Source organism: Pseudopodoces humilis, chromosome 2 (assembly GCF_049639895.1).
Source record: "Pseudopodoces humilis isolate 2021_Gansu_Grassland_sample_001 chromosome 2, ASM4963989v1, whole genome shotgun sequence".
Lineage (NCBI taxonomy): Eukaryota > Metazoa > Chordata > Aves > Passeriformes > Paridae > Pseudopodoces > Pseudopodoces humilis.
Window position 1 is genome coordinate 1885356 of NC_142201.1, and position 22962 is coordinate 1908317.

A 22962-nucleotide genomic window follows, 5' to 3' on the forward strand; every position below is an offset into this window, starting at 1 on the left:
CCAACACAAATTTATCAATTATTTATTTCCTTTCTCCTTTTTTTTTTTTAACTGCCTTCCCCCGCTTCTCTCCCGGGTCTGTTGTGTGGGAATTGTTTTGTTGCTCTCAGATGTGAAGTTTAAGGGTTAGGAAGGAATGAAATAATAATGAAATCATCATGGGCTGGTGTCCTGTCCAACACTTCTACACGTGGTTTACTTTTCAGGGCATGCCACAACCACTGAAGGAGAACCATGGAATCACAGAATATCTGGGTTGGGAGGGAACTTAAAGATCATTCAGCTCCACCCCTGAGAAAATAATTGGAAAACATCCTAAAAAATACACTGTATTTTAGAACATAAATGTTATGTCTTAAGGAACTCATTAGAAATACCAATTCTTTGCTCAGGCACATGCTTAGAAGCTCTGACCAGCATTTCCAGGAATAATTCTAAAATTTAGGAATTGAAACTTGGTGGCATTGCAGTTTATAAAGGTTAAATTCCTAAAATCTAGCTAGGAAGGGGAGAGGTAGGTGGTACCAAGAAAAGAAAACAGTATATTAACATTACACTTAATGTACTTTTTGTGCTTAATGTGCATTAATACTTAATGTAACTTATCAGGGGTCATTGCTGAAACAGTATCCATCCAAATCTGAACAGTTTCTCTTCTCTCACCTTGAATAACGGAATAAATACATTTCCCTTGATTTTTTTTTCCCCCAGGATTTTCTGCCGGCATGTTAAAAGACAAAAAAACCCAAAAAAACAAAAAAAAACCCAAAAAAAAAAAAAAAAACAAAAGAAAAGAGAGGGGAAAGAAGGAAGAAAAAAAAGGGAAGGGGAAGAGGGGAGGAAATGGCAAAGAAAGAAAAAAGGGAAGAGGAAGAGAAACTGAGGTTAAATACTGTGTTTCCACAGTATTTACTTTTTGGGCACGATCCTGTATTTTACTTCCCGAGGGTATTTTGATTATATTTGGTTTGTTTGTTCCTTCGGTTTGCAGTCACAGGACTAAAAATCCTCCAGCACCATCACTTTTTGCCAAGCAAACACACGGCTCCTTACATCGAACTCGAGCCCTCTATGGATGCGACATCCGACCTCTCGTGAAATCCACAAACATTTCCCAAAAACGCTTTTATTTTTCCTAAATCCAGCTGGACCAGGAGCGAAGCTGGAAGCGCTGGCGCTCCTTTACCTGCAGGGCGGCTCCCGGCGGGGCGGGGACAGGTGAGGTTGTCCTTGTTTTCCGAGCATGGGAGGCTCGGCCGCGGTACCGACACTTCCCGGGGCTCTCCCGGTGCTCTCCCGGTGCTCTCCCGGTGCTCTCCCGGGGCTCTCCCGGGGCTCTCCCGGGGCTCTCCCGGTGCTCTCCCGGGGCTCTCCCGGGGCTCTCCCGGGGCTCTCCCGGTGCTCTCCCGGTGCGCAGCGGCCGCGGGGTGAGCGCGGAGCCGCCGTCCCAGCCCGCGCCGCCAGGGGGCGCTCAGCGCCCCGGCCCGCCCGCCGGGCTGTACCATCTCCCCGCGGGGGAGGAGGCAGGTGACGCGCTGCGGGCCGTGGCACGACGCGACAGAGGGTGACACCGGCAGAAAGGTGACAGCGACAGCGCGTGACAACGACAGCGCGTGACAACGACAGCGGGTGACAACGCCGGCGGCCTCGGTTTACAGGGACAGCTGGAGCCCTCCCGCACCGCGATGCCTCGGCGCTCCCCGCGCGGCCCTCGGTGGTGCGGTCCCGCTGTGGGCCTGGCGGCGCGGGCGGGGGCGGTGTTCCATAGGGCCGGCGTTCCATAGGGCCGGGCTTCTGTAGGGCCGGCGTTCCATAGGGCGGTGTTCCTTAGGGCTGGCTCTCCATAGGGACTGCGGGAGCCGCTCCCGCCCCGCCGCCTCCGCCCGGGCTCCCTCGCGTCGCCGCCGGCGCCCCGGGAGGTGCGGGGGCCCTGCGCAGGTACGCGGTGGCGGGGAGGGGACGGGACGGGACGGGAGGGGACCCGGCTGAGGGGGCAGCGCTGGCCCAGGACACAATCCCAGGATCCCATAATGGCAGGGTTGGAAGGGGATCACCCTCCCCTGGAGCAGCGACAGGAGGGTGTCCAGGTGGGTTTGGAATGGCTCCAGACAGGAGCATTCCCAAGGAACGGGCACGGCCCCGAGCTCCGGGAGCGTTTGGACAGCGCTGCCGGGGATTGGAATTGTTGGGGGATTGTGCGGGGACAGAGCTCGGACTGGATGATCCTGATGGATCTTCCCCAACTCGGCATATTCCGTGATTCTCCCTGGGCAGCTGTTCCAGTGCTCCGCCACCTCCATGGAAAGCTCTTCCTTATGTTGAGGTGGAATTTCTTGTTTTAATTTATGGCCATTGCTCCTCGTCCTGACCGCTGAAAAGAGCCTGGCACCATCAGTGGTGGAAGCTGAATAATTATTTACATCAGGATTTACCAAGGAAATTTGTGACCTGGGATTTGGGTTACGTGCCTAAAGGTCACTGGGTTTTGTACAGTTTTTTAATTATTTTATATTATTACTTATTTTCCTGCCAAGCACAATTGTCCAAGCACAAACAAGATCTATTTACTTTATTTAGATTATCGAATTTTATCAAACCTTGCTGACATCTGGCAGCTGAGGTGCAGGAATATCAATCCACACTAAATCACGACTTCCATCCCTGCTTTCCTGGGTGGAAATCAACTATTTACCTGTCTTTTCACTGCAAAAATCCGAATTAAATAGCTTGAGAGCTGATGTGTCCTGTCAGCAAACCAGCTGCCTGATTCTAAGTGATCCAGACAAATCTCTTCCTCATGGAATTGGCAGCAGTCCTTGGCAGAGAGCTGCTGGAAAAACTTCCCAGCTCCTGCTTTGTTCTCAGGAGTAGAAACAATCCCGTGTTTAAGATCTTCAGATGAGATGAGGGAAATAGGGTTCCATTTCTTGCCCAGTGTTTGTATCAGATTACTCCTAATTTTTGCTGACAGTATCTTGCAGCTTTTCCACTTTGTTGGGTTTTATGGGAGGATTGACTTTGTTTCTTTTTTTTTTTCTTGGAACAAGGAGAGCTTGATCCCAGATAAATGTTATTCCCTGATTTCACTCTTTCTGCTGTGAGAAGCACTGCAAACATCCTGATAAAGACAAAATTAAATCCTCTCTCTAGCCAAACAAACCAACCCAGTCTGGCCCTGATGGCATTGTGTGATAATTTTATTTTTTTCCATGGAGGTGGATCTGGCACAGAGTGGTTTTATTGGCAATTCCTCAGTCCTGCTCAGGGGAGTGCAAAGGTGCCTTAAACCTGCACTTAAAATCCTTTCTGTTTTTTCATTTCATCCAGCATTTTTCTGTTTTTGAGAGTTTCCTACCAAACCCCTTCTATTGATGGAGTTAAAGTTGTTTATTACAACATATTTAATGTTTTAAAGGACATGGAGGATGGATTGGGTTTATTTTTGTGTCCTAACAGCAGGAGACTGAATGCAGATGCCCTTTAGAAATGTAAAATATTTTGTTACAGAGCTGTGATTTCTGTATCAGTGATGAAGCAGGGATTGACCTAAGCATATTTAAACTATTCTAGAAGAATATTTTAGTGTTCTCTAACAGAACTGGTGTCAGAGGTAGCAAAGGAGAGAAGGAAGGATTTTTAAATAGGGAAAATCCAGCCATGCTTGGACTCCGTTGTTCTAAACCAGGTGTATTTGAGTTTTTAACCTAAATGCCTTGAAAAACACAGGAAAATCAGGTCTGAACAGCTGATTTTGAAACATAAAAATAGATGGATATGTTTTGTTGAAATACAGGGAAGATTATAATGCATGGCTTGGCATTTTGGCACAACACCTTGGACTTGGACTTGAGCATCTGCTGCTGCCGAGTTGAGCTGCAGAGCTCTGAGAGCTCCTTCTGCTGCAGGCTGAGAGCCCTTCAGCAGGATTCCTCTGGAAAGGGAATATTTCCCATTCCATGCTCCAGGTGACCTTGCAGAGCACAGGGGATGAAGGGAATTCCAGCTCCTTGTCAGTGCTTGGAGGGAAACTCTGGAATCCTCAAATTGTGATATCCACGTGCGTGGAAGGAAAAACACGGTCCAGAAAGAGGAAAAAGCAACTGAAAATCTTTTGGAAGAGGCAGTGGGAAGTCAAATTGTTTTGTCAGGGAATTATTTTTAGTTTTGTGTTGAAATTTTGATCCAGTGACCTGTTTATTGTGCTGTCAGTGCTTCTCCGTATTTATTATCTCAGGTGTGGCAGAGCTGAAATCTGGGGGATTTTTGTAACTCTTTGCATGTTTTAGTTTACCAGGAGGTTCCACCTTGCTATGAGAAGCCAAGATGGATCCAGAAGAGCAGGATTTACTTGGAGATTACAGATACAGGAATTACTCTTCAGCCATTGAGAAAGCTTTGAGGAACTTTGAATCATCCAGTGAATGGGCAGATCTGATCTCTTCCCTTGGCAAACTCAATAAGGTACAGTGTGAAGGGAATTTTTATCTTTCTTTTTTTGGTGATATTTGTATTGTTATGAACTTTTCTGTCACTTCCAGCACTTGGAAAAATTGAAAATTCACTCAAGAAAAATAATGGAAGGAGCTAAGTCAGTATTTTTTTTATATAAAACTGAGAAATTCTGGTGAAACCAGCAGAGCTTTCCTGCAAATGGTATTTGCTGTCTTAATGCTGCTAAGTTAATTTAATTTTTGCATCAAAGAAACCCTCACTCTAAAGTAGGTAAAAAGCTTTTCTAGAAAACAGAAAGTGACAAGTTTTAGAATATTTTCTGAGTCAAAGCTTTTATTTAAAGGTCACATTGACTTGGCTGTGCCCTCCCCTTGGATTTGGGGAAATTTGAAATATTGTTTTGGAACAGAAGTTCCACGTTTCTGCCTTTTCATTGTGAATCTGGCTCTCATCAGAGGCCTTCAAAATGTTCTTCTCAAAAGGGAAAATATGAAATAATGAGAGTGAGAGGTAGGCTTTGATCTTTTTATCTTGACCTAGATGAACACTGAACTGCTGAGCACACACCTGAGCCTTATTCAGGTACAGAATTGCCAAAATCTGTGGCAGCAGAGCAGAAACCAAAGGAAAAGCTTTCAGCTGATCCAGCAGTCCATCTGCTCCGGGGTTTTATGGATTTAATCTTTTTAGGAGCTTAAGAATTGGTGGAGTAAATCATTCCCAGTGTTCATCCCTGTCTGTTCTCTGAAAATCAGGGTGGATGTGGCAGGGGAAGGTGTTGCCAAAAGGAAAATAAGATGTCAGTAACCATTCCCTGAACTCCTGGGATTGCTTGGTCTCTGACAGCCTCGAATATAAATATCATTGTTGAGTTTTATCAGGGTTGGGGGAGGTGGTTCTGACAGAAAATCCTCATTTTTCCTGCAGTCAGTGGTGGAGGTGGGTGAGCAGGAAGGAGATCAGTGATAAAATGGTTTTTACAAACCACTCCTGGTTATATTAAATATCCTGGGGGTCACTTGTGTACAGGGATAACTGAGATCAATCACACATGAAAATGCTGAGAAAGGGAAGGACAAAACACAAGAAATCAAGGAGTTCTGAAGTTCTTTTCCAGAGCAGTGTGAAATCTGTTCTTGCCCATATGGGGGTAATATTTTTTGAGGCTTTTTCTCCTACAGGCACTATTGAGACAAAACCACTCTCTTATTTCCATAAAGCTCAGAGGTGTCACCCTCCAGGTAATCCAGAGTCTGGAAAAAGCAGGATAGGCTCTTGTTCCTTAAAAATGAGGATAAAAAATGGAGCTTGGTGAAAAGGAACAACTCTGCTGCTTCTCTGTGGCTCCTTGATATTCTTAAAATCTCTTCCAGCCTCAATGATTCTACTCAGGACAGACTGGAAGTTGTTTTTGAGTTTCTCTGTTGCTTCTACAGCTCAAAATAACATTTCTGGACTTTCAGGACCAGGGAAGCAACATCTGAATGCTCAGTTTGTAGATCTGCAGAGATTTGATTTTATCATTTCAGGGAGGTGAGCTTTATGTGACTTGACACAACTTCAGCCCAGACAGCTTCACCTTGAATTGCTTTTAGACAGGCAGAGAAATAAAGGGGTTTATTTTTTTGTTTTGTGACTCATCTCTTGCTTGAAGTAGGTCAGAGGAATGTTGTCCTGAAATTGTGTGTGTTCCTCGTGGGTTTTATGGGGAGCCTGAGGAGTTACTGCACTTTTACCCATTTTTTTGGGCTGGTTTTTTTTTGGTTTCTGAGGTCAGGAGAGATGAATCTCCCCTTCAGAGTTCAAAAGCTGCAGGTAGCAGGTGAGAGCATGAGAGAATTGGCAGAATTTGCTCATTTATTTTACACCCCAAACTTTTAAGGGAGAGATCTTGGGGAGTTATTTTGGATAATGTGGGTACAATAGATCATTATGGGAAATGAGAAATGTTGGAAAGTAGTATTTCTAATAAGAATGTAAATAGGCAGATGTAAACAGGTGGATGAAACAGGCAGTAAATATGGATGTCAATGTTTTAAAGAGGATTCAGCTTCATTTTCAGTGAGAAATCACTTTCATATTTTGATAAAAAAACTGCTGGGGTGGAGGGATGTTGCTTTTAAACTTAAAAATAGCTGGTGATTCAGAATAGATGGGTTTGTCAATGAAACAGGTGCTTTTAACATTGTTTTTATATCCAAAATGCCTGTCACTGTTTTCAGAGTAGAAACAAATAGCAGATATATCTAAAATGTTCAGGTATGGGGAACTTCAGGCAATTAAAAGGATAAAAATATGCTGAAGGTAGGAAAATCCAAATGCACAGTTAGCATTTATCCAGATTACAGGCATGTGTTTTCCATCAATTTCAACTCTGGGTGTAGGGAATTAATAATTAAATGACACAATTGGCAAAATGAAGAACTGAGGAGCAGAAAATACTGGATTTTGGTTTTGTAAGGAAACAAGGAAAGGAGTGCTTTTAAAAAATCCTTGGAATTTGTGGTGGTGGGAATTCCCAATTCCTGCACAGAATTCCCAGAGCACCTGTGGCTGCTCCTGGATTCCTGGAAGTGTCCAAGGCCAGTGTGGATGAGCTTGGAGCAGCCTGGGACAGTAAAGGTGTCCCTGCCATGGCAAAGGTTGGAACAAAATGATCTTTAAGGTCTTTTCCAGCCCAATCCATTCAGGAATTTTAATATTATTTGCTCTAAAAGAGCACTTTCAAACTGCTTTTTATCCTTGGATATAACACAACTCTGTAAATCTGAGTTTTAATCTTTACTCTACAATTTCAAAGCGATTAAAAAAAACCCCAGGAAATAAATCTGGGACTTTTTGGTTCTGAAGGCTTTTCTTGCCTGAGAAGCTTTGAGGTGGATCTGATCTCACCCAAATCCTTGGAGGGGAAAGGAAAACAAACCCCAAATCTCCTTGCAGCTGCACATTCATGGTTTGAACAGCAACGCTGAGTGTCCCAATCTGGCTGTTCTTGAGGGAGAGACGAGGAGGATTCTTCTGAAAAGTGATTTAATGGATGCAGCCATTAATTAAGCACTTGCTTCATAGGAAAACTCAGACATGCAGGGTTTTATACCAGCTGCTGGCTCAGTTACAGATTTATGCTGAAGACAAATCTTATTTCTGCTTTTGAGAAGTTCCTTTATTTTTTTCCCCAAACCCAATGGACAAATCCTCAGGATTGGGGATTTTATATACCTCCCCCCCCCTTTTTTTTAATACAACTCCAGCTGCTACTTTCCTTACAATCAATTTTAAAATTAATTCTCCTACTTTAAAATTAATTCTATTCATGGTATTTCTATGGAAGCTGAAGATCTGCTTGGATTTTTTTTTTTTTTACTTGGAAAATGAATCAGTGGAAAATAGAATCACAGGTTCTTCTTCTCCCCCTCTCCTCACAACCACTGTTGTTTAAACAAGAATTATGGTATTTCCTAATTGAAGATAATCTTTAAAAATTGATGCTGCCTTTTCCTGGAATTCTAGTGATGGAAATAAATTTTTTTACTTGATTTGCATAGTTTTATCATTATTTTTAACAGATTTCAAGTGCAGAAGAAATTAAACCAGGAACTGAGGAAATGCAAATATTTTCCTGTGCCTGTGGTTTAATTTTAAGGCACAGGTGGAAAAAATAACAAGTTTTCCTTTTGTAGACAATTCTGTATTTTTATAGCTCAATTTCAGAGAAATTCTGAGCATCCTTAGTGTTGGGAAAACAGGTGTGGGGTGGGATCTTGAATTTATTCACCTCTACCAGTCAAAGTTATCATTCCAGCATTCCTGGATCCTGATTCTTTGCTCTTTTTTTCTCTTGTGGAAGCTCAGGATATTTAAAAATCCAACTTCTCGACTTTGCCTGTCAGCTGGAGGAGATGAATTAACATTTCAAAATCTGTCTCTTACCACCTCACTCTTATTTCAGTGAGATCCCTCTGCTAATTAATGCCTTTCAAACCTTTTAAAATCCTTGGATCTGCAATTCTGGGGAAGCTGGGAAGAGCCTGAACCTTCCAGCACAGCAGCAGCAGCCAGGGCTTGCTGGCAGGGCTCTTTAGAGCCTTCTAAAATGTTGGAATGGGGTTTAAAATCCATGAATCTGCTGGGAGATCAGGAACAACTGGGAATTTTTAATAAATGGGGTATTGGGAGGGAATTCCTGGCTGGGAGGACCTGGCACAGCTGTGGATCCCTGGAAGTGTCCAAGGGTATTTTGGATGGGATTTGGAGCACCCTGGGATAGTGGAAGGTGTCCCTGCCCATCCCTGGATCTTTAAATTCCCTTCCAAACCGTTCCATGATTTTAAATATTCAAATGGTGTTTGGGGAAGGGAGTTCTTATTTCCTTCAAATCCTTAAGAAATGTTGGAGCCAAAGCAGAGATTTGCTGAGATGCCATTATTTCTGTGCTGGAGCTGATTTTCTGTGTAATAAACAGCAAATTTTAATTTAAAAAATAATTAATATTATAATTCATTAAACATTATTAATGCTTAATAAACAGTGAAATTTAATTTAAAAAGGTTTCCATTTTCTGATATTTAAATTCAAATTGTTGGAATATTAAGATGGTATTTGTTGAGTCTGAACACTGAGAGGGAAAACAATTACCACTGTTCTGCTTTTTTGTAATTAACTCCTTTTATATCTATAAATATACAGAGAGGGTGTGGGCAAATACATGCCAAGTAATATAAATAGAAAGTTTCAAAGTCCAGCTTTCCAGAAATCTTCAAAGTTTTTACAGCTCTTCAGATTTTTAATGTTGAAATAATATTCCTCGTGTAACACATGGGAGAATGGCTCAAATATAAAAGGTGTAAAAAAGGTAACTGCACAAATATGTGAAATAATATTTTCTTTTTGGATTTTGGGGTTTTTTTTTCATCCATTAAACACAGCTCTGCCCATGCTGGGGGAGGGAAGGAAGGAAATGAAGTGGCTCTAAGTGACATCTGTGTGTCTGCCAGGATGGGGTGACATTTCTGTTTGCTGTTGTTATAAACTCTCAACCTTTTGGGTTTTTTTTCCTTCTCCAGTAAAATTCCTGCCAGCTGCTCTTACTAAAAGCTGTGGATTTTCTCTCCTCCCCTTCCTGCTGAGGAGTGCTCAGGGTTAAGTGACCTGCTTTAGGTTTATTCCAGGAAGGGTTATTCCGCTTTCTGTTGCTTTTCCAAACAAAATGGAAGAACCTCAAGCTGAAAATAATTCCATAGGATGAGACCATGATTTAATTTTGGGAAGAGAAAAGAATTTACCTGATCCTGAAAATATCCCAAATGTCCACATTCTCTGGAACATGTTTGTGTTTGCACGTTAAGCAAAGCCTGAAGTGCTCTTGGCTGGCAAATTTTCTTTTTAATTTTCTCTGATTTGAAGAGAAAACTTATTTATTTTCCTGCTGAAATGCTCTGGTGGCTGAAGAAAAGGAGTCACCTTTCCCAAGAAAGGAGGCACACTTATTCCTAAAACCTGGCCCAGCAGCAAATCTCATTGAAGTATTCCCTGTCCTAAACATCTTGAACTTGCACCTGATTGCAGCAAGCTCCTCAGCTCAGTGAATTCCACAGAGAATTCCAGATCAGAGGGTTTTGTCCCATTTAATCATCTCTGCTTTGGTTGGAAGGTTTGGTTTGGAAAGTCCACAGGTTTTCCTCATGCCTGGAAGTGTCCAAGGCTGGGTTGGGCAGAGCTTGGAGAACCCTGGGATAGTGGAAGGTGTTGGAACAAGATGATCTGTAAGGTCCCTTCCAACCCATTCCATGATTCCACACATGAAGTGAGAATTTATGAGGAAAGATAAATCTTTAATTCTTTCTTTATTCCCTAGAAGCTGAGCTGCTTTTCTTGTCAATTCCCTTTTTCCTCTGGAGATGGGATAAGGATACCCTGTCCCAATCCTGGTTTTTGACTTCCTTTTCCCTCCTCTAAGCAGACTCAGGGCAGGCTTTTCTAAATTTCCCATGGCTGATCCCAGATAAAAGCTCAGCTGCAGAGTTCTGCTGGAACCAAATACAGTTAGGAGTTAAAACTCTTCTCAACCTTTAATAAACAGCCATGAGATATTTGATATTTCACATTGTAACTATTTCTTCTCCTCTCCTTTCTCCCCCAGGCTCTGCAGAGTAACCTGAAATATTCTCTGCTGCCCAGAAGATTGATCATCAGTAAAAGATTATCCCAGTGCTTGCACCCAGCCCTACCCAGTGGGGTGCACTTAAAGGCTTTAGAAACCTATGAAATAATCTTCAAAATCATTGGCACAAAATGGCTTGCCAAGGATTTATTCTTGTACAGGTAATTGGATTTATTTATATTTTTTTCTCTAAGGCACAAAACAGCTCACCAAGGATTTATTTTTGTACAGGCAATTTGAATTTATTTTTTTTTTTAAGGCATAACCATTTCAATCTATTATAATTAACTCTCCTTTTGTCTTTTTTTATTTTTTATTTTTTTTTATTCAAAGCTCTGGTTTGTTCCCTCTGCTGGCAAATGCAGCAATGTCAGTGAGACCTGTTCTCCTTGGCTTGTATGAGAAATATTTTCTCCCTCTCCAAAAATCCCTCCTGCCTGGTCTCCAGGCCTTTGTCATTGGGCTGCTGCCTGGCTTGGAAGAAGGATCAGAAATTTATGACAGGTAATATTAATTATTCCATATTCATTGAAGCAATAGCCAGGATTTGGATTTTCTAGAGAATTCTCAAGAAGTTTCTGTCAGATTTCTATAAATAAAAGAGATCTTCTAAAAGGGGATGAATGGTGGGAACTGGAAAGATGTTGAAGTAGAAAAACCTTTTCCCCTCTATCTTCATCCCAAGAGAAGAGAAGAGGAAAAGGAGAGTTAAAAAAAAGAGAAGAGGAAAAGGATGGTTAAAAATGGAAATGCTGAGAGAAAAGAATAAAAAATTCTAAATTTATTTTTTTAATTTAAATTAAATTTAATTTTTAATACATTTAATTTAATTCAAAATTTAAACCTTTTCCCCTCTGTTTTCATTCCAAAAGAAGAGGAAAAGGAGAGTTAAAAAAAGAGATGAGGAAAAGGATGGTTAAAAGTAGAAATGCTGAGAGAAAATAATAAAAAAAATAAATTACATTTTTAAATTCAATTTAATTTAAATTTTAATCTTATTTTTTTTTTTTTTTAAATTTAAAGCTCCTCTGACTCCTGAATAATTCCCCTGACTCCCCAGACCACTGCTCTGGAGATAAATTCTATTTAAATTCTGTAACATGAGAGAGCAGCTGAATTCTTTCCAATATTTCTGTATAATCTGACAAAAACATGGAGCAGGGAGTTAATGGGAACTGCAGATGAACTTCCAAGATCTGACCTCTTGTTTTACACCTTTTTTTCCCTATTTTTGATGGCATCATTTTCCTCTTTGCCTTGAACAAACAGGATTTGACAGGAGCTGAAATATGAAATATATCTCATAAATCTGGGGAAATATTTATGTTAAAATTAATTTAATGAGGTTTTTTGTTAAATTTACATGAGGGAGTTTTTCTTTTATTTACTCCTTGCAATGATTCTGTGGTAAGAATATCTCATCATGAGAGGTGTTAGGTTAATTTTCAATTCTTTTTTCATGAGAAGCTCTCCACTGAGTGTTTTCAGAACCTTCAATATTGAGGACTAAAATTAATCCATCTCCTGCTGTTCCTGAAAGTGAACAAAGTGCTGAGCTTGTGCTTCAGCCCAGACACCATTTCCAGCTCTGAATTTCCCTGCCTTTGTGCACTCACACAGAAAATGGAAAAGGAAAACTGCTTGGAGGGATTTTTTTAATAAAGAAATGGAAAACAACATCACACTGGGAGGTGTTTCCTCTTCTGAGCTGGGCTTTTTCCTCTTGTCTCAATCTTGCATTCCTCATGTGAGGTGTGAATTCCTCCTTTATGGTAAATAACCAAATGTTATTTGCAGGGAGTGTGCTCCAGTCACAGGATTTGCAGTGGGATGGGCTCGAATTCATTTCAAGGTGTCCTGTGTGCAATTTGTTGTTTTATCTCATGGAATCCCAGAATGGTTTGGGTTGGAAGGGACCTTAAAGCCCATCCCATCCACCCCTGCCATGGCAGGGACACCTCCCACTGTCCCAGGCTGCTCCAAGTCCTTTCCAGCCTGGCCTGGGACACTTCAGGGATCCAGGGGATTCCATCTCTTCTTCTTCTTCATCCAGTGCCTTAAAAATTAACCCTGTTGGTTTGAAAGTAGGAGTTTTTAGGATAACCTCCAGCTGCCAGACTGATAAAATTGGCTTTCAGACTTCAGCATCTGCTTAAATGACTTCCAATTTATCTTTTCACACCTCTGACAATAAACATTCTGCAGTCAGAGGTGCTGCAGTTGTTTGGCCAGAGCTAAATATTTGCAAATATTTCCTGGAGAATTTTCCAGTGTGCGAACAGAGACTTTGTTTTAGTGACAAAGAATTGAGTGGGTTTGATTATTTTTGTAAAATGAGATTCATCCATCACCAGCTGGGATAGGGGAAAGTTCCCTGCCCATAGCAGGGGGTGGAATAAGGTGATTTTTAAAGTCCCTTCCCACCCAAACCATCCCGAGATTCTGTGATAAAGGGGAATCCCGATAACACAAAGCTGCAAAACATCAAATAAATGACGTGAGCTCTATATAATTCCATTTCTGTGGTACAAAATCAGCCATCAAAGGTTTTTTTTCTGTGTGTGTGTGCAGAACAGATGCTCTGCTGGTGAAGCTGTCCCTGCTGATGGGCCAGGAGGTGTTTTATGGAGCTCTTTGGGGCAGTGTCCTGGGCAGCCCTTCCATCAGGCTCCCTGCTTCCCTCTTCGTTGTCAGCCACATCAACAGGGAACTCTCTGGCAAACAGCAGAAATTCATGCTTGGCACTGATTATAAACTCACAGTAAGTTCATTTTTCCACCCCATAAACCCTTTCTCTGGATTAAATTAGGATGCCATGCAATTAAAAATATTTTGAGAGGAGAGACTGAAAGGTCTGTGCTCTGAAATTGCTTCATCCATTGAATTTGAAGAGCAGCTTTTCTGGTTTCAGTGTTTAATGTGCAGTTCCCAAAGTGTTTGCTGCTCTGAAATTTTGTGTCTTTTTATTTTTCCAGTAAAATGGAAATCTTCTATAGGGAGTAATTTGTGTTGAGTGATGGAATAAGTGTAAGGCTAATTAGGTTAATATCTGCATTTTGGGAGGTTTTACATCTTGTAACTCTGGGACATTCTGTGCTGTTACAAACCCAATATTAACAATTCTTTTAATAACCACAAAAATTTGTTTGAACTCACTTTGGGTGCAGGAGTTAAATTGTAATTATCCTCTTATTTAAACAAAATATTGTGCATAGGTAGCCAAATTTCCTTATTTTCCCTCCCATTTGATAGCAAAATCAAATAAAATATTGTGTTTTCCTTTTCCAGATAAAGTCTCTGTGTGTGTCAGTGCTGGATTCCAATGTCCTTGTGCAGAGGAACACTCTGGAAGCAATCCTCTTCTTTTTCCCATTTTATACAGCTTTGGTAAGGGGATTATTACGGGATTTTCCCATGGAAGGTGTGTTCTGTGCAAGCAGCCCAGCTCCCACCTCTGTTATTGCCAAATGGCTGAATTTTGAACCTTCAAATCTGTGAATTTTGGGATTTCTTGTGCCCCATCAGTTTGAGGAGGGCAGGAGACTCTGCTGCTTCTCAGAGTCTTTACAGCTTCCAAGGCTGAAGAAATGATCTCACAGGAGCTTTTGGGGGATGTTTGGGATGTGCTTGAAGTATTCAGCCCTGAGCAGCTCATGTGGAAAAAATATGGAGTTTATTCAAGTAGGATTTTAGAATTTAGAATTGTCCATATGAAGTTATTTATGGTAAAGACCAGGGAAGAAAATCCTCCTTGAAACAAAAGTTGTTCCCATTGTTTCCTCACCTCCCTGTAGCACAGGCAGTGTTTAGGGTGGAGGAAGGATTTTTAAGTCTTAAGGAGAGGAGAAGCTTTGGGCTGAGCTCAGGGTGGCCTTGCAGGGCCTGAAGGAGCCCCAGGAAAGCTGGAGAGAGACAATTGCCAAGGGCTGCAGGGCCAGGAGCCAGGGAATGGCTGCCAGTGGCAGAGGGCAGGGCTGGATCTTGGGCAGGAATTGTTCCCTGGCAGGGTGGGCAGGGGCTGGGATGGAATTGCCAGAGCAGCTGGGGCTGCCCCTGGATCCCTGGCAGTGCCCAAGGCCAGGCTGGACATTGGGAGCTCCTGGGACAGTGGGAGGTGTCCCTGCCATGGCTGGGGTGGCACTGGATCTTTAAGATCTCTCCCATCCTGTGACTCCATGATCCCACTTTTCTCAGATCCCTTGAGACTGTGTCACATTCTTCGACATTTTTAGCACACAAAACATTTTCCTGTTGATGCTTTGTTACCTTTTCCCCAAAACATTAATATTCCCATTTCAAAAACCCAACCCATCACCAATTTGACTCCTTTCAGTGCTTACCAACAGCTGAAAAATCTTTCTTTTCCACCCTAGGACAGCAAGGAAAGCACCATCCTGCTGAGAAGGGCTGATCTGGTTTATATCCTGTCAGCAGCCACTCAGACACTGCTGAGGAGAGACATGTCCCTCAACAGGAGATTGTATGCATGGCTGCTAGGTACTGTGCAAAATCCAGGGATTTTCAATGTTCTGGATGCTTGAGAGCAAAAAAAAAATGATAAAAATCAGTGTTTAAAGTTGAAATAGCTGGAGCTATTCTTTAGCTGGAGCTACTTTAGATAAAGTGGTGTTTATTTGCTATTTATGAAGTGGCTTAATAAAATGAAACTTTTGGCAAACAGAGGTGAATTTATTTCTCTCTGAATCCCAGGGTAACTGATAAGTGCTGGTTCTACCCATAGCTTGTTGTGAAGTGGTTCAATGGACTAAAAGGACTAAAAGTTAGTTTTAACCTTATTTTTCTGGAAGAAATAGTGATTCCCACTGCATTTGGCCTTGGTTTTGGTTGATGTGATGTGCTGAACATCTGGATGCCCTGAGACTGGGACCTGTGGGCTGCTGAAATGCCAAAGATGAAAAATGCAGTGTGAATTCAGTAGAAACCCTTCAGTGCTCTGTGCTGCTCTCTGAGCTCCTCCTGCCTCCGTTTTCTTGCAGGCTCTGATATTAAAGGTGGCACTTTTGCTCCAGACTCCACCACTTCTGAAGACCATGCTGTGTATTTCTTTGGAAAATACTCTAAAGATCTCTTGGTTGAGGTTGGTGTTCATTTTGTACAGATATATTCCAGATAAATGCATGATCCTTTACATTTTAGCTCAAACTGTGTCCAGAATTATTCCTAATTATTGGTTTGTTCCTCCCTCCCTGTTCCTGTGGTTACATTTCCATCTATCTCAAAGCCTCTGTGCTGCATTTATCCCAATATTGGATTGCTTATGGAATCTTAAGGAAACCAAAGGGAAGCATCTTGGCTGAACTACCTGAATTATTTAAAAGTGTTTCTCTGGACAAGATCAGCCCTTGAGTAGAGATGCTGGGAAGATGGAATTGAGTTGTTTACCCTGGATGGAAAATTTGAGTTCATTTGTCATCAGCCCTAAACAAAATCAAATATAGGAACACTTCAGCCCTTAATGAGATGACAATCTGTCTCTGATGGGTAACATTGTGATGTTTTCCTTTTCCTAGAGCTTGATTGTGATTCTGCACCAGAAATTCCCAGAGTCTGACCCAGAGGAACAGCACCAGGCTTATCTCAAACCCTTCCGGATCCTCATCAGCCTCCTGGACAAACCTGAAATAGGTAAAGTCTTTGTCCCAAATCTCAGTAGGATTTAACAAAACCCAGCACAGTCCTAATCCTGACTCTGTTGTGTGGGAGTGTGCAGGAGGATGCTCCTTGCAGTGGCCCTGCTCTGGAACAAATTCTCTCTCCAGGTTCCCTCTGGCTGTCCCACAGAGCCCTGCAGAGCATGGATGGACCCCAGGGAGGGAAGTGCAAATCTGTGCCCTCCTGGAGGGTCAGCACAGCCCAGGCTGGGGGTTGTGCCAACCCCAACCCTACAGGCTGGGGACAGGGTGTCCTGAGAGCAGGAAAAGCCCTGGGGGTGCCGGTTCCAGGGACTGGACACGAGCCCAGGGGTGCCCAGGGGGACAAGAGGCCACTGGCCACTGGGCTGGGTGAGGAATTGTGTGTCCAGCAGGAGCAGGGCAGGGATTGTCCCTCTGTGCTGGCTCTGAGAGGCCCCTCGAGGGCTGGCTCCAGTTGTGGCTGGTGCAGGAGAGCCCTGGAGGGGCTGGAGCGTGTCCAGGGCAGGGAACGGAGCTGGGAAGGGGCTGGAGCCCCAGGAGGGGCTGAGGGAGCTGGGAAAGGGGCTCAGCCTGGAGCAAAGGAGGCTCAGGGGGCACTTGTGGCTCTGCACAAGTCCCTGGCAGGAGGGGACAGCCGGGGGGGTCGGGCTCTGCTGCCATGTCCCAAGGGAAAGGAGGAGAGGAAATGGCCTCAAATGGCACCAGGGGAGGCTCAGGTTGGAGATTGGGAAAGAAAATTTCCCTGGAAGAGCGGTCAGACCTTGGGATGAGCTGCCCAGGGAGGTTTGGAGTCACTGGAATTGTCCCAGGGGAGTCTGGATGTGGGAACAGGGTTTGAGGGTGATTGTAATGGTTTAGATTGAGGCACCCCGAACTTTTGTGGGAACAAATTCTCCTCTTTGGGGAGCTTGGAGGCCACACACTACAGCCTCAGGCTTCTTTAAATGTCAGTTAATGTCAAACCAACACAGTGATGCTGGTGGGGCTGGGGTGGTACTGGATGATCCTGCAGGGCTCTTCCCACCTTGCTGATTCTGGGATTGTGTGCCTTGAGCTGGCATCTGAGGGACACTTAGAAAGAAACACTTCCACCCTTGTGTCAGTATTCCTCCTGCTCCTTGGAGTTTATCTGCTGGAATGCTCTTCCCTCTCCCGTGCCTGTCCTGCTGTGTCCGTGCAGCACCAGAAGGATGAGGTTCTGCCCATCCTTATTTCAAGGGCAAAATCACCTTTCTGCACTAAAAAATTAAACCAAACTGACTTGACAAAATTTTTAAAATGTTTTGGGTGGGAAGTGATGCTGCCAAAGAGGTTGTTTCCATTATAAATGTATTGATTAATCTGATCTAGAAAGTAAAGGAGAGACATTGCCCTACTGGATGTGTTGGTTGGCTGCCTGACAATCTGCATTAATCCAAAGTACAAATAAAGGGATAATAAATCCCTTTTAAATCAGGGATATTTAGCTCAACTGCATTATCCAGTTTAATCTTTCCAGTCAGCACACAAAGTTGGATTCCTTGAGCCTTAAGCCATTAAGACTTTCACTCCCTTTAGAAATGGATTTAACAATGCAACAATTATTTAAAGGTATCAAACATAACAAGCTTTGACCTTTTCTGCTATTCTTAGTCACTTAAACTTTTATATTTTCATTTTTAAAAGCGCTCATTGCAATGAGTTAAAACTAAAAATACTTTTTTTTTTTTAATTATTCCAAGTTTAGGCCACCAAAATTATTATTTCTTCCCTTCTTCTGTAGACAACTCCTGGATTCTTTTTTGCCTTTCCTTGCAGGGCCACAGGTTGTTGGGGATCTGTTCCTGGAAGTTCTTAGAGCTTTTTATTCCTACTGCAAAGACACCCTGGGTTCTGATCTCAAACTCAGCTACAATCAAAGTGGCAACATCCTGGCAAGGTATGACAGATTCCCAACTCTGAGCTGAAACTGGTTCATTTTTTTAAAGCTAAGTGGTTAAAACAAGGAGTTTAATGAAATTTTGGGTTCTAACAAAGTGACTTTCTGGACAGAGGATGGGATTTTTCTTTGCCTTCCCCTTTCCTCACACACAGTGAATTTCTCTTGGATTAGCAGGGAATAAAAATGAAGTTTGCTGCATGTGATGGGTGTGGAGTAACCATGGTGACATCAGGCTGCTGACAGAGCTCAGCTTTGTGATTTCCATCATCTGAAAGATGATCCTGCTATTCCAGAATGATTTAGTCTTTGATTTAAAAAAAATCAACATTTTTTTAGCTTGTAGATAAAGGGAAAAAGAGATTTTAGAGTCCATCAGCTCACGTGATGTGAATCCTCACTGACATCTGCTTTGTTTTTCCTCTTCTTTCCCTTCCAGTGCAATCAAAGAGAACAAAAATGCTTCAGAGATTGTCAAAACAGTGAATTTGTTGATCACATCCTTAAGCACTGATTTCCTCTGGGATTACCTGACCAAATGCTTTGAAGATTGTTTCAGGTGTTTATGTTGTGCTCTCAAAAATGCCACTTCAGAGCTGTCTGTTCAGGATAATAATATTTACTGAAGCTTTTAAGGGACATCACACATGGTAGAGCCAGCCAGATCTGTAAGTTGTGTCCACAAATAATTCAGGAATGCAACCAGGTAAATAATTAGATGGAAATTTCAACCTAGGAACAAAAGAAATTCCTTTCAATTCAACAGAGGAAGGAAAAAGGGTTGGGAGGGGAAGTGGAAAGGTCTTTATAGAAGAAAAATAAAGATACTAAGTGGGCTTTAAGGTCTCTCTCCAACCCTCTATTCGATGACATCTCTCATTTTATCATTTTCTAACTCTTAAGAAGATTCTGCAATCTGAAAATTATCAACTCTTCATCGTACCACACTGAGTTGAGGTTGTTTTGACAGGATATTTTCTCCTGCTGTGTTAGGAGCCCTTTGCCTCAGAGCTGTTCAGTATTTTGTGCTGATTTTAATGAAGCTTTTTTGCTTGTAACCAGAATTTTGCCAAACCCTTACATAAGAATGTTTCTTTCACTCCAGAAACAAATCCACAGGGATGAGGTATCCTCTGGAAAGTGTGAGCACTCCTCCTACCATCTCAGAGCTCTGCACACTGCTGGTGTTCCTGCTGGATGTCATTCCTTTGGTAAGGCTGGGTTTATCAGTCACTGGTCACTGATGGATGAGATGGGATAATCCCTTTAAACATTCCTTATTTATTTCAGGAGCTCTACTCAGAGGTGCAGACTCAGTACCTGCCCCAGATGCTCAGTTACATGGTGCAGTCTCTCCTGGAAAACATGGAAGTGTTGGGACTGCCAGAGCTGACTCATGCCTTAAAAACCTGTTTTAAAGTGCTCAGCAAGGTGCAAATGCCCCCTTCCTACCTGGACATCGAGACAGGGAGTGGCAATGGGGTAGGTGATTTTCAACCCCTCAGAGATGGGTAAAACCCTTCAAAACTCTTGGTTTAAAGAATTTTGAGACAGAATTTAAAATGCTAATTCTCCTTCAGCCTAGATGACAATTGCACCTGAAGGGAGCCACAGGAAACATGGAGAGAGACAATTTCCAAGGGATGGAGGGACAGGACACAGGGAATGGCTTTAAACTGAAAAAGAGTAGGGGTGGATGGGATATTGGGGAGGAATTCTTCCCTGGGAGGGTGGGGAGGGGCTGGGATGGAATTCCCAGAGAAGCCTCATCCTTGGCAGTGTCCAAAGCCAGCTTGGACAGGGCTTGGAGCAACCTGGGACAGTGGAAGGTGTCCCTGCCCATGGCAGGAGTGGCACTGGATCATTCCTAAGATCCCTTCCAACCCAAACCTATGCTTCTATGAAATTTTAAAGTAAAACAATAAAGATTTTTTGAAACTTCCCTTCTTTGACTCCTTCCAGAGCATTCTGCTGCCTTGTTACTCTCACTGGGTGTTCAGTTCTGGCCTGTTTGAATTACCTGGGGCACTGAAGGGGTTTAGTCTTGTCTCAGCCTGGGGCTATAATTCTGCCCCTGGGAAGGATGGGATCTAAATGATTTTGGAAACAGGATGCAGTAGCTAAAAACTGGAGTTGCCAAATGCAGCCCAGCTTCACAGCTGGCTAGGTCTGCAGGGCTTTCAATTAATATTTCAGTGGAACACAATGGGGCATTGTTGGTGTGCAAAGGAGCATGCTGAGGAATGAGGAATAAATGGGATAAAAGCAGCCCCACGAGCACAGCCTGCCAAAATCTGCCAGCAGAACAAATACCTGCATTTGAGCAGAAACTGTGCAGCAGATGGAACACTGCTCTGGGGGGAAATTGGTTTTAGGGGAACACATCCCTCTGTTTGATGAGTCAGTGTGTGAGGTTCATACAGATCCTAGTTGGCTTTTAAAGGGAATGAATGGAGCTGTTTATAAACAACTGGGAATCACCAACAGGAATTTTTCCTTTTTCTTTCATTGCTGTTCTGAGTTAAATCTCTGTTGGCAGTGCCACATTAAGCACATCCCTATTGCTGTTGCAGAGCCCAGTGCCAAAGGAAGACTTGGACATAACACTGGAAACCAAATCTGTGCTGCAGGAGGAGGAGGAGGCTCCATTCCCTCCCCTCAAGTCAGAGGACAGTGGCATTGGCCTGAGTGCCTCCTCCCCAGAGCTGTCCCAGCACCTGGGGGTGCCCACAGTGACCCTGGAGAGAGATGATGTCTGGAAAAAAGGAGGGAGCATCCAAAAAACTCTGTATTGCATCCAGGAGCTGGTTGCCAAATTTTCCAGCAAATACATTTTTGGGATGCAGCTCCAAGAAATGAGCCCTGATGGGATTGCAGCGATAAATCTGAGTGGGAAGGAGAAAAAGGAGAATGGCTACAGGTTCCCTGAGAGTGGCAACAAGAAGAAGAGTCCCTGGGATGCCAAGCAAATCACTGTGCCTCAGGTGAAACAAATGCTCTCAGAGCTGTTCTCAGCCCGGGGCTCGCCCTTCAGGAGCAAGAATTCCACTCCTCTCCTCTCTGAGCACAGCTCTGGTCACAAAAAGGAGAAGGAGGAGGAGGAGTGGGACTTGGAGCTGGTGTTGGGACCCCTCAGAGGTGACTGCAAGGAAGCTTTCTCTGCAGCTTGTCACCTGCTGCTGGACTGCACCACATTCCCAGTTTACCTGTCTGAGGAGGAGATGGAACAGTTGTACCTCTCCCTGTTTCAGGGGCCTGGTAAGAAAAACTTCCTTTCCTGAGCATTTTTTGGATGCAGACACTGAAAGCTTGGCTATTTTCAAGACCAGAGCCAGTAAAAACCCCTTTTTTCACTCTAAATTGTGAATTAAAGCCTCACCCACCCCAGCATCTGGGGTGTGCCTGGCAGCTGAGTTTTGACAAGTTTTTTAAATTCAAATTTGTTTGGAAAACTTCCACTTTTGGAGCTGAAAGGATAGAAATATCTCCTGGCCTGTACAGCCTTGCATGGTTCAGGATTTTCAGGATACCCATCCCTACTGTCCATGGGTTGTGTCCCCAAAAAAGGATGTTTCAGAGGAAGATGGGTGTAGGTGGAAGATTTGAGCTCAAAACCATAAAAGAGGCAAAATCATCTTTTATCCCAAACCCTCAGGATTCAGAGGAGTTCAGTGTAACAAATAAGAATAATTTTGCATAACTGGAGGGCTTGTTCTTGGATTTCCAGTTCATTCCTTAGCTTTAGCAGGAGCTGTTGTTGGCCTGAAGGTTAACTCACAAATAGCTTTGTGGGGAATGGAGAGGTGGGAAACTGGAAAATTGGTTTCTGTTCTCCCCTCACTCCATATTCCTGCTGTCTGATGATATTCCCATCATCTCCATGGCTGAGCATGGCATAGACGTGGAATTCTTCCGTTGTTCCCTCGGGAAAAGATGGCTTGGATTGATGTCAGCCACTTCAGTTACCAATTTATAAATCCTGAAATGACATAAATCCTCAGTGCTACTGGAAGAGCATCCATGGATCCTGAGCCCTCTGGAGCTGTTTGTGACAATGGCAGCTGGAAAACAAAACAGCAGCTCTGAATAATGGTTGGGAATAAACATAAAGGGGAAAGCAGAAATCCTGTAGGTATTGGGGTCCTGCAAGAGCTTTCTGCTGGAAAAACAAGGAGAGGTTGTGGCTGCCTCATCGCTGCCATTTTCAAGGTCCATTCCAACCCAAACCTTCTGTGGTTCCATGAGCTATTGCTGATGACATCTGGGCACTCATTTTGGTCCTGTGACCTTGCTGAAAGGACTTAGTTTCAAACCCTTTCTGTCCCTTCCCTTGCGAGCAGGAGGTGATGCCAGCTTCCCACTGTGGCTGAAGTCCCTGATGACGATCTGCTGCTGTGTCAACGACTGCTACGTGCAGAATGTGTCCATCTTCACCCTGCTGGAGGTCATCAACCACTCCCAGTCCCTGGCCCTGGTGATTGAGGACAGGATGAAGAGGTACAAAGTGTCTGGCCACAACCCTTTCCTTGGCAAGCTGCAGATGGTCACCCTTCCTCCCATTGCTCCTGCAGTCCTGAAGATGATCTCAGAGAAAACAGATTTCTACCAGGTGTCCGTTTCCTTTTCCTTTTTTACTGCCCAGCTACACTGACCCTCTAATTCATAGAATCCTGGGCTTCTGAGGCAATTTGGGAATGCCTTTTGGTAACAGGAAGCCAGGAAAGAAATGTTATTATTAAAACAGTTATAAATAGAGTTCTATCTAGTTGTTTGCTCTT

The 22962-nt window shown here is 43.3% G+C and overlaps 1 protein-coding gene across 2 annotated transcripts in view; it reads left to right on the top strand.

Annotated features, from left to right (window-relative positions):
* The first annotated feature begins 1625 nt into the window (after positions 1 to 1625).
* The window catches only part of DOP1B (DOP1 leucine zipper like protein B), a 40990-nt gene continuing 19653 nt past the window's right edge, over positions 1626 to 22962 (top strand). The window contains exons 1-15 of one of the 2 annotated variants that reach the window (XM_088051788.1): positions 1626 to 1938; positions 4287 to 4461; positions 10592 to 10773; positions 10946 to 11116; positions 13184 to 13373; positions 13901 to 13999; positions 14986 to 15109; positions 15610 to 15710; positions 16144 to 16258; positions 18064 to 18184; positions 18624 to 18743; positions 19290 to 19395; positions 19475 to 19666; positions 20758 to 21442; positions 22525 to 22793. In XM_088051788.1, the coding sequence (XP_087907914.1) occupies positions 4324 to 4461; positions 10592 to 10773; positions 10946 to 11116; positions 13184 to 13373; positions 13901 to 13999; positions 14986 to 15109; positions 15610 to 15710; positions 16144 to 16258; positions 18064 to 18184; positions 18624 to 18743; positions 19290 to 19395; positions 19475 to 19666; positions 20758 to 21442; positions 22525 to 22793 (2613 nt within the window). In that variant the 5' untranslated portion in view covers positions 1626 to 1938; positions 4287 to 4323. Of the gene's footprint in view, positions 1939 to 1967; positions 2088 to 4286; positions 4462 to 10591; positions 10774 to 10945; positions 11117 to 13183; positions 13374 to 13900; positions 14000 to 14985; positions 15110 to 15609; positions 15711 to 16143; positions 16259 to 18063; positions 18185 to 18623; positions 18744 to 19289; positions 19396 to 19474; positions 19667 to 20757; positions 21443 to 22524; positions 22794 to 22962 lie in introns of those variants that run through there. The other variant, XM_088051789.1, reaches the window with a different exon arrangement.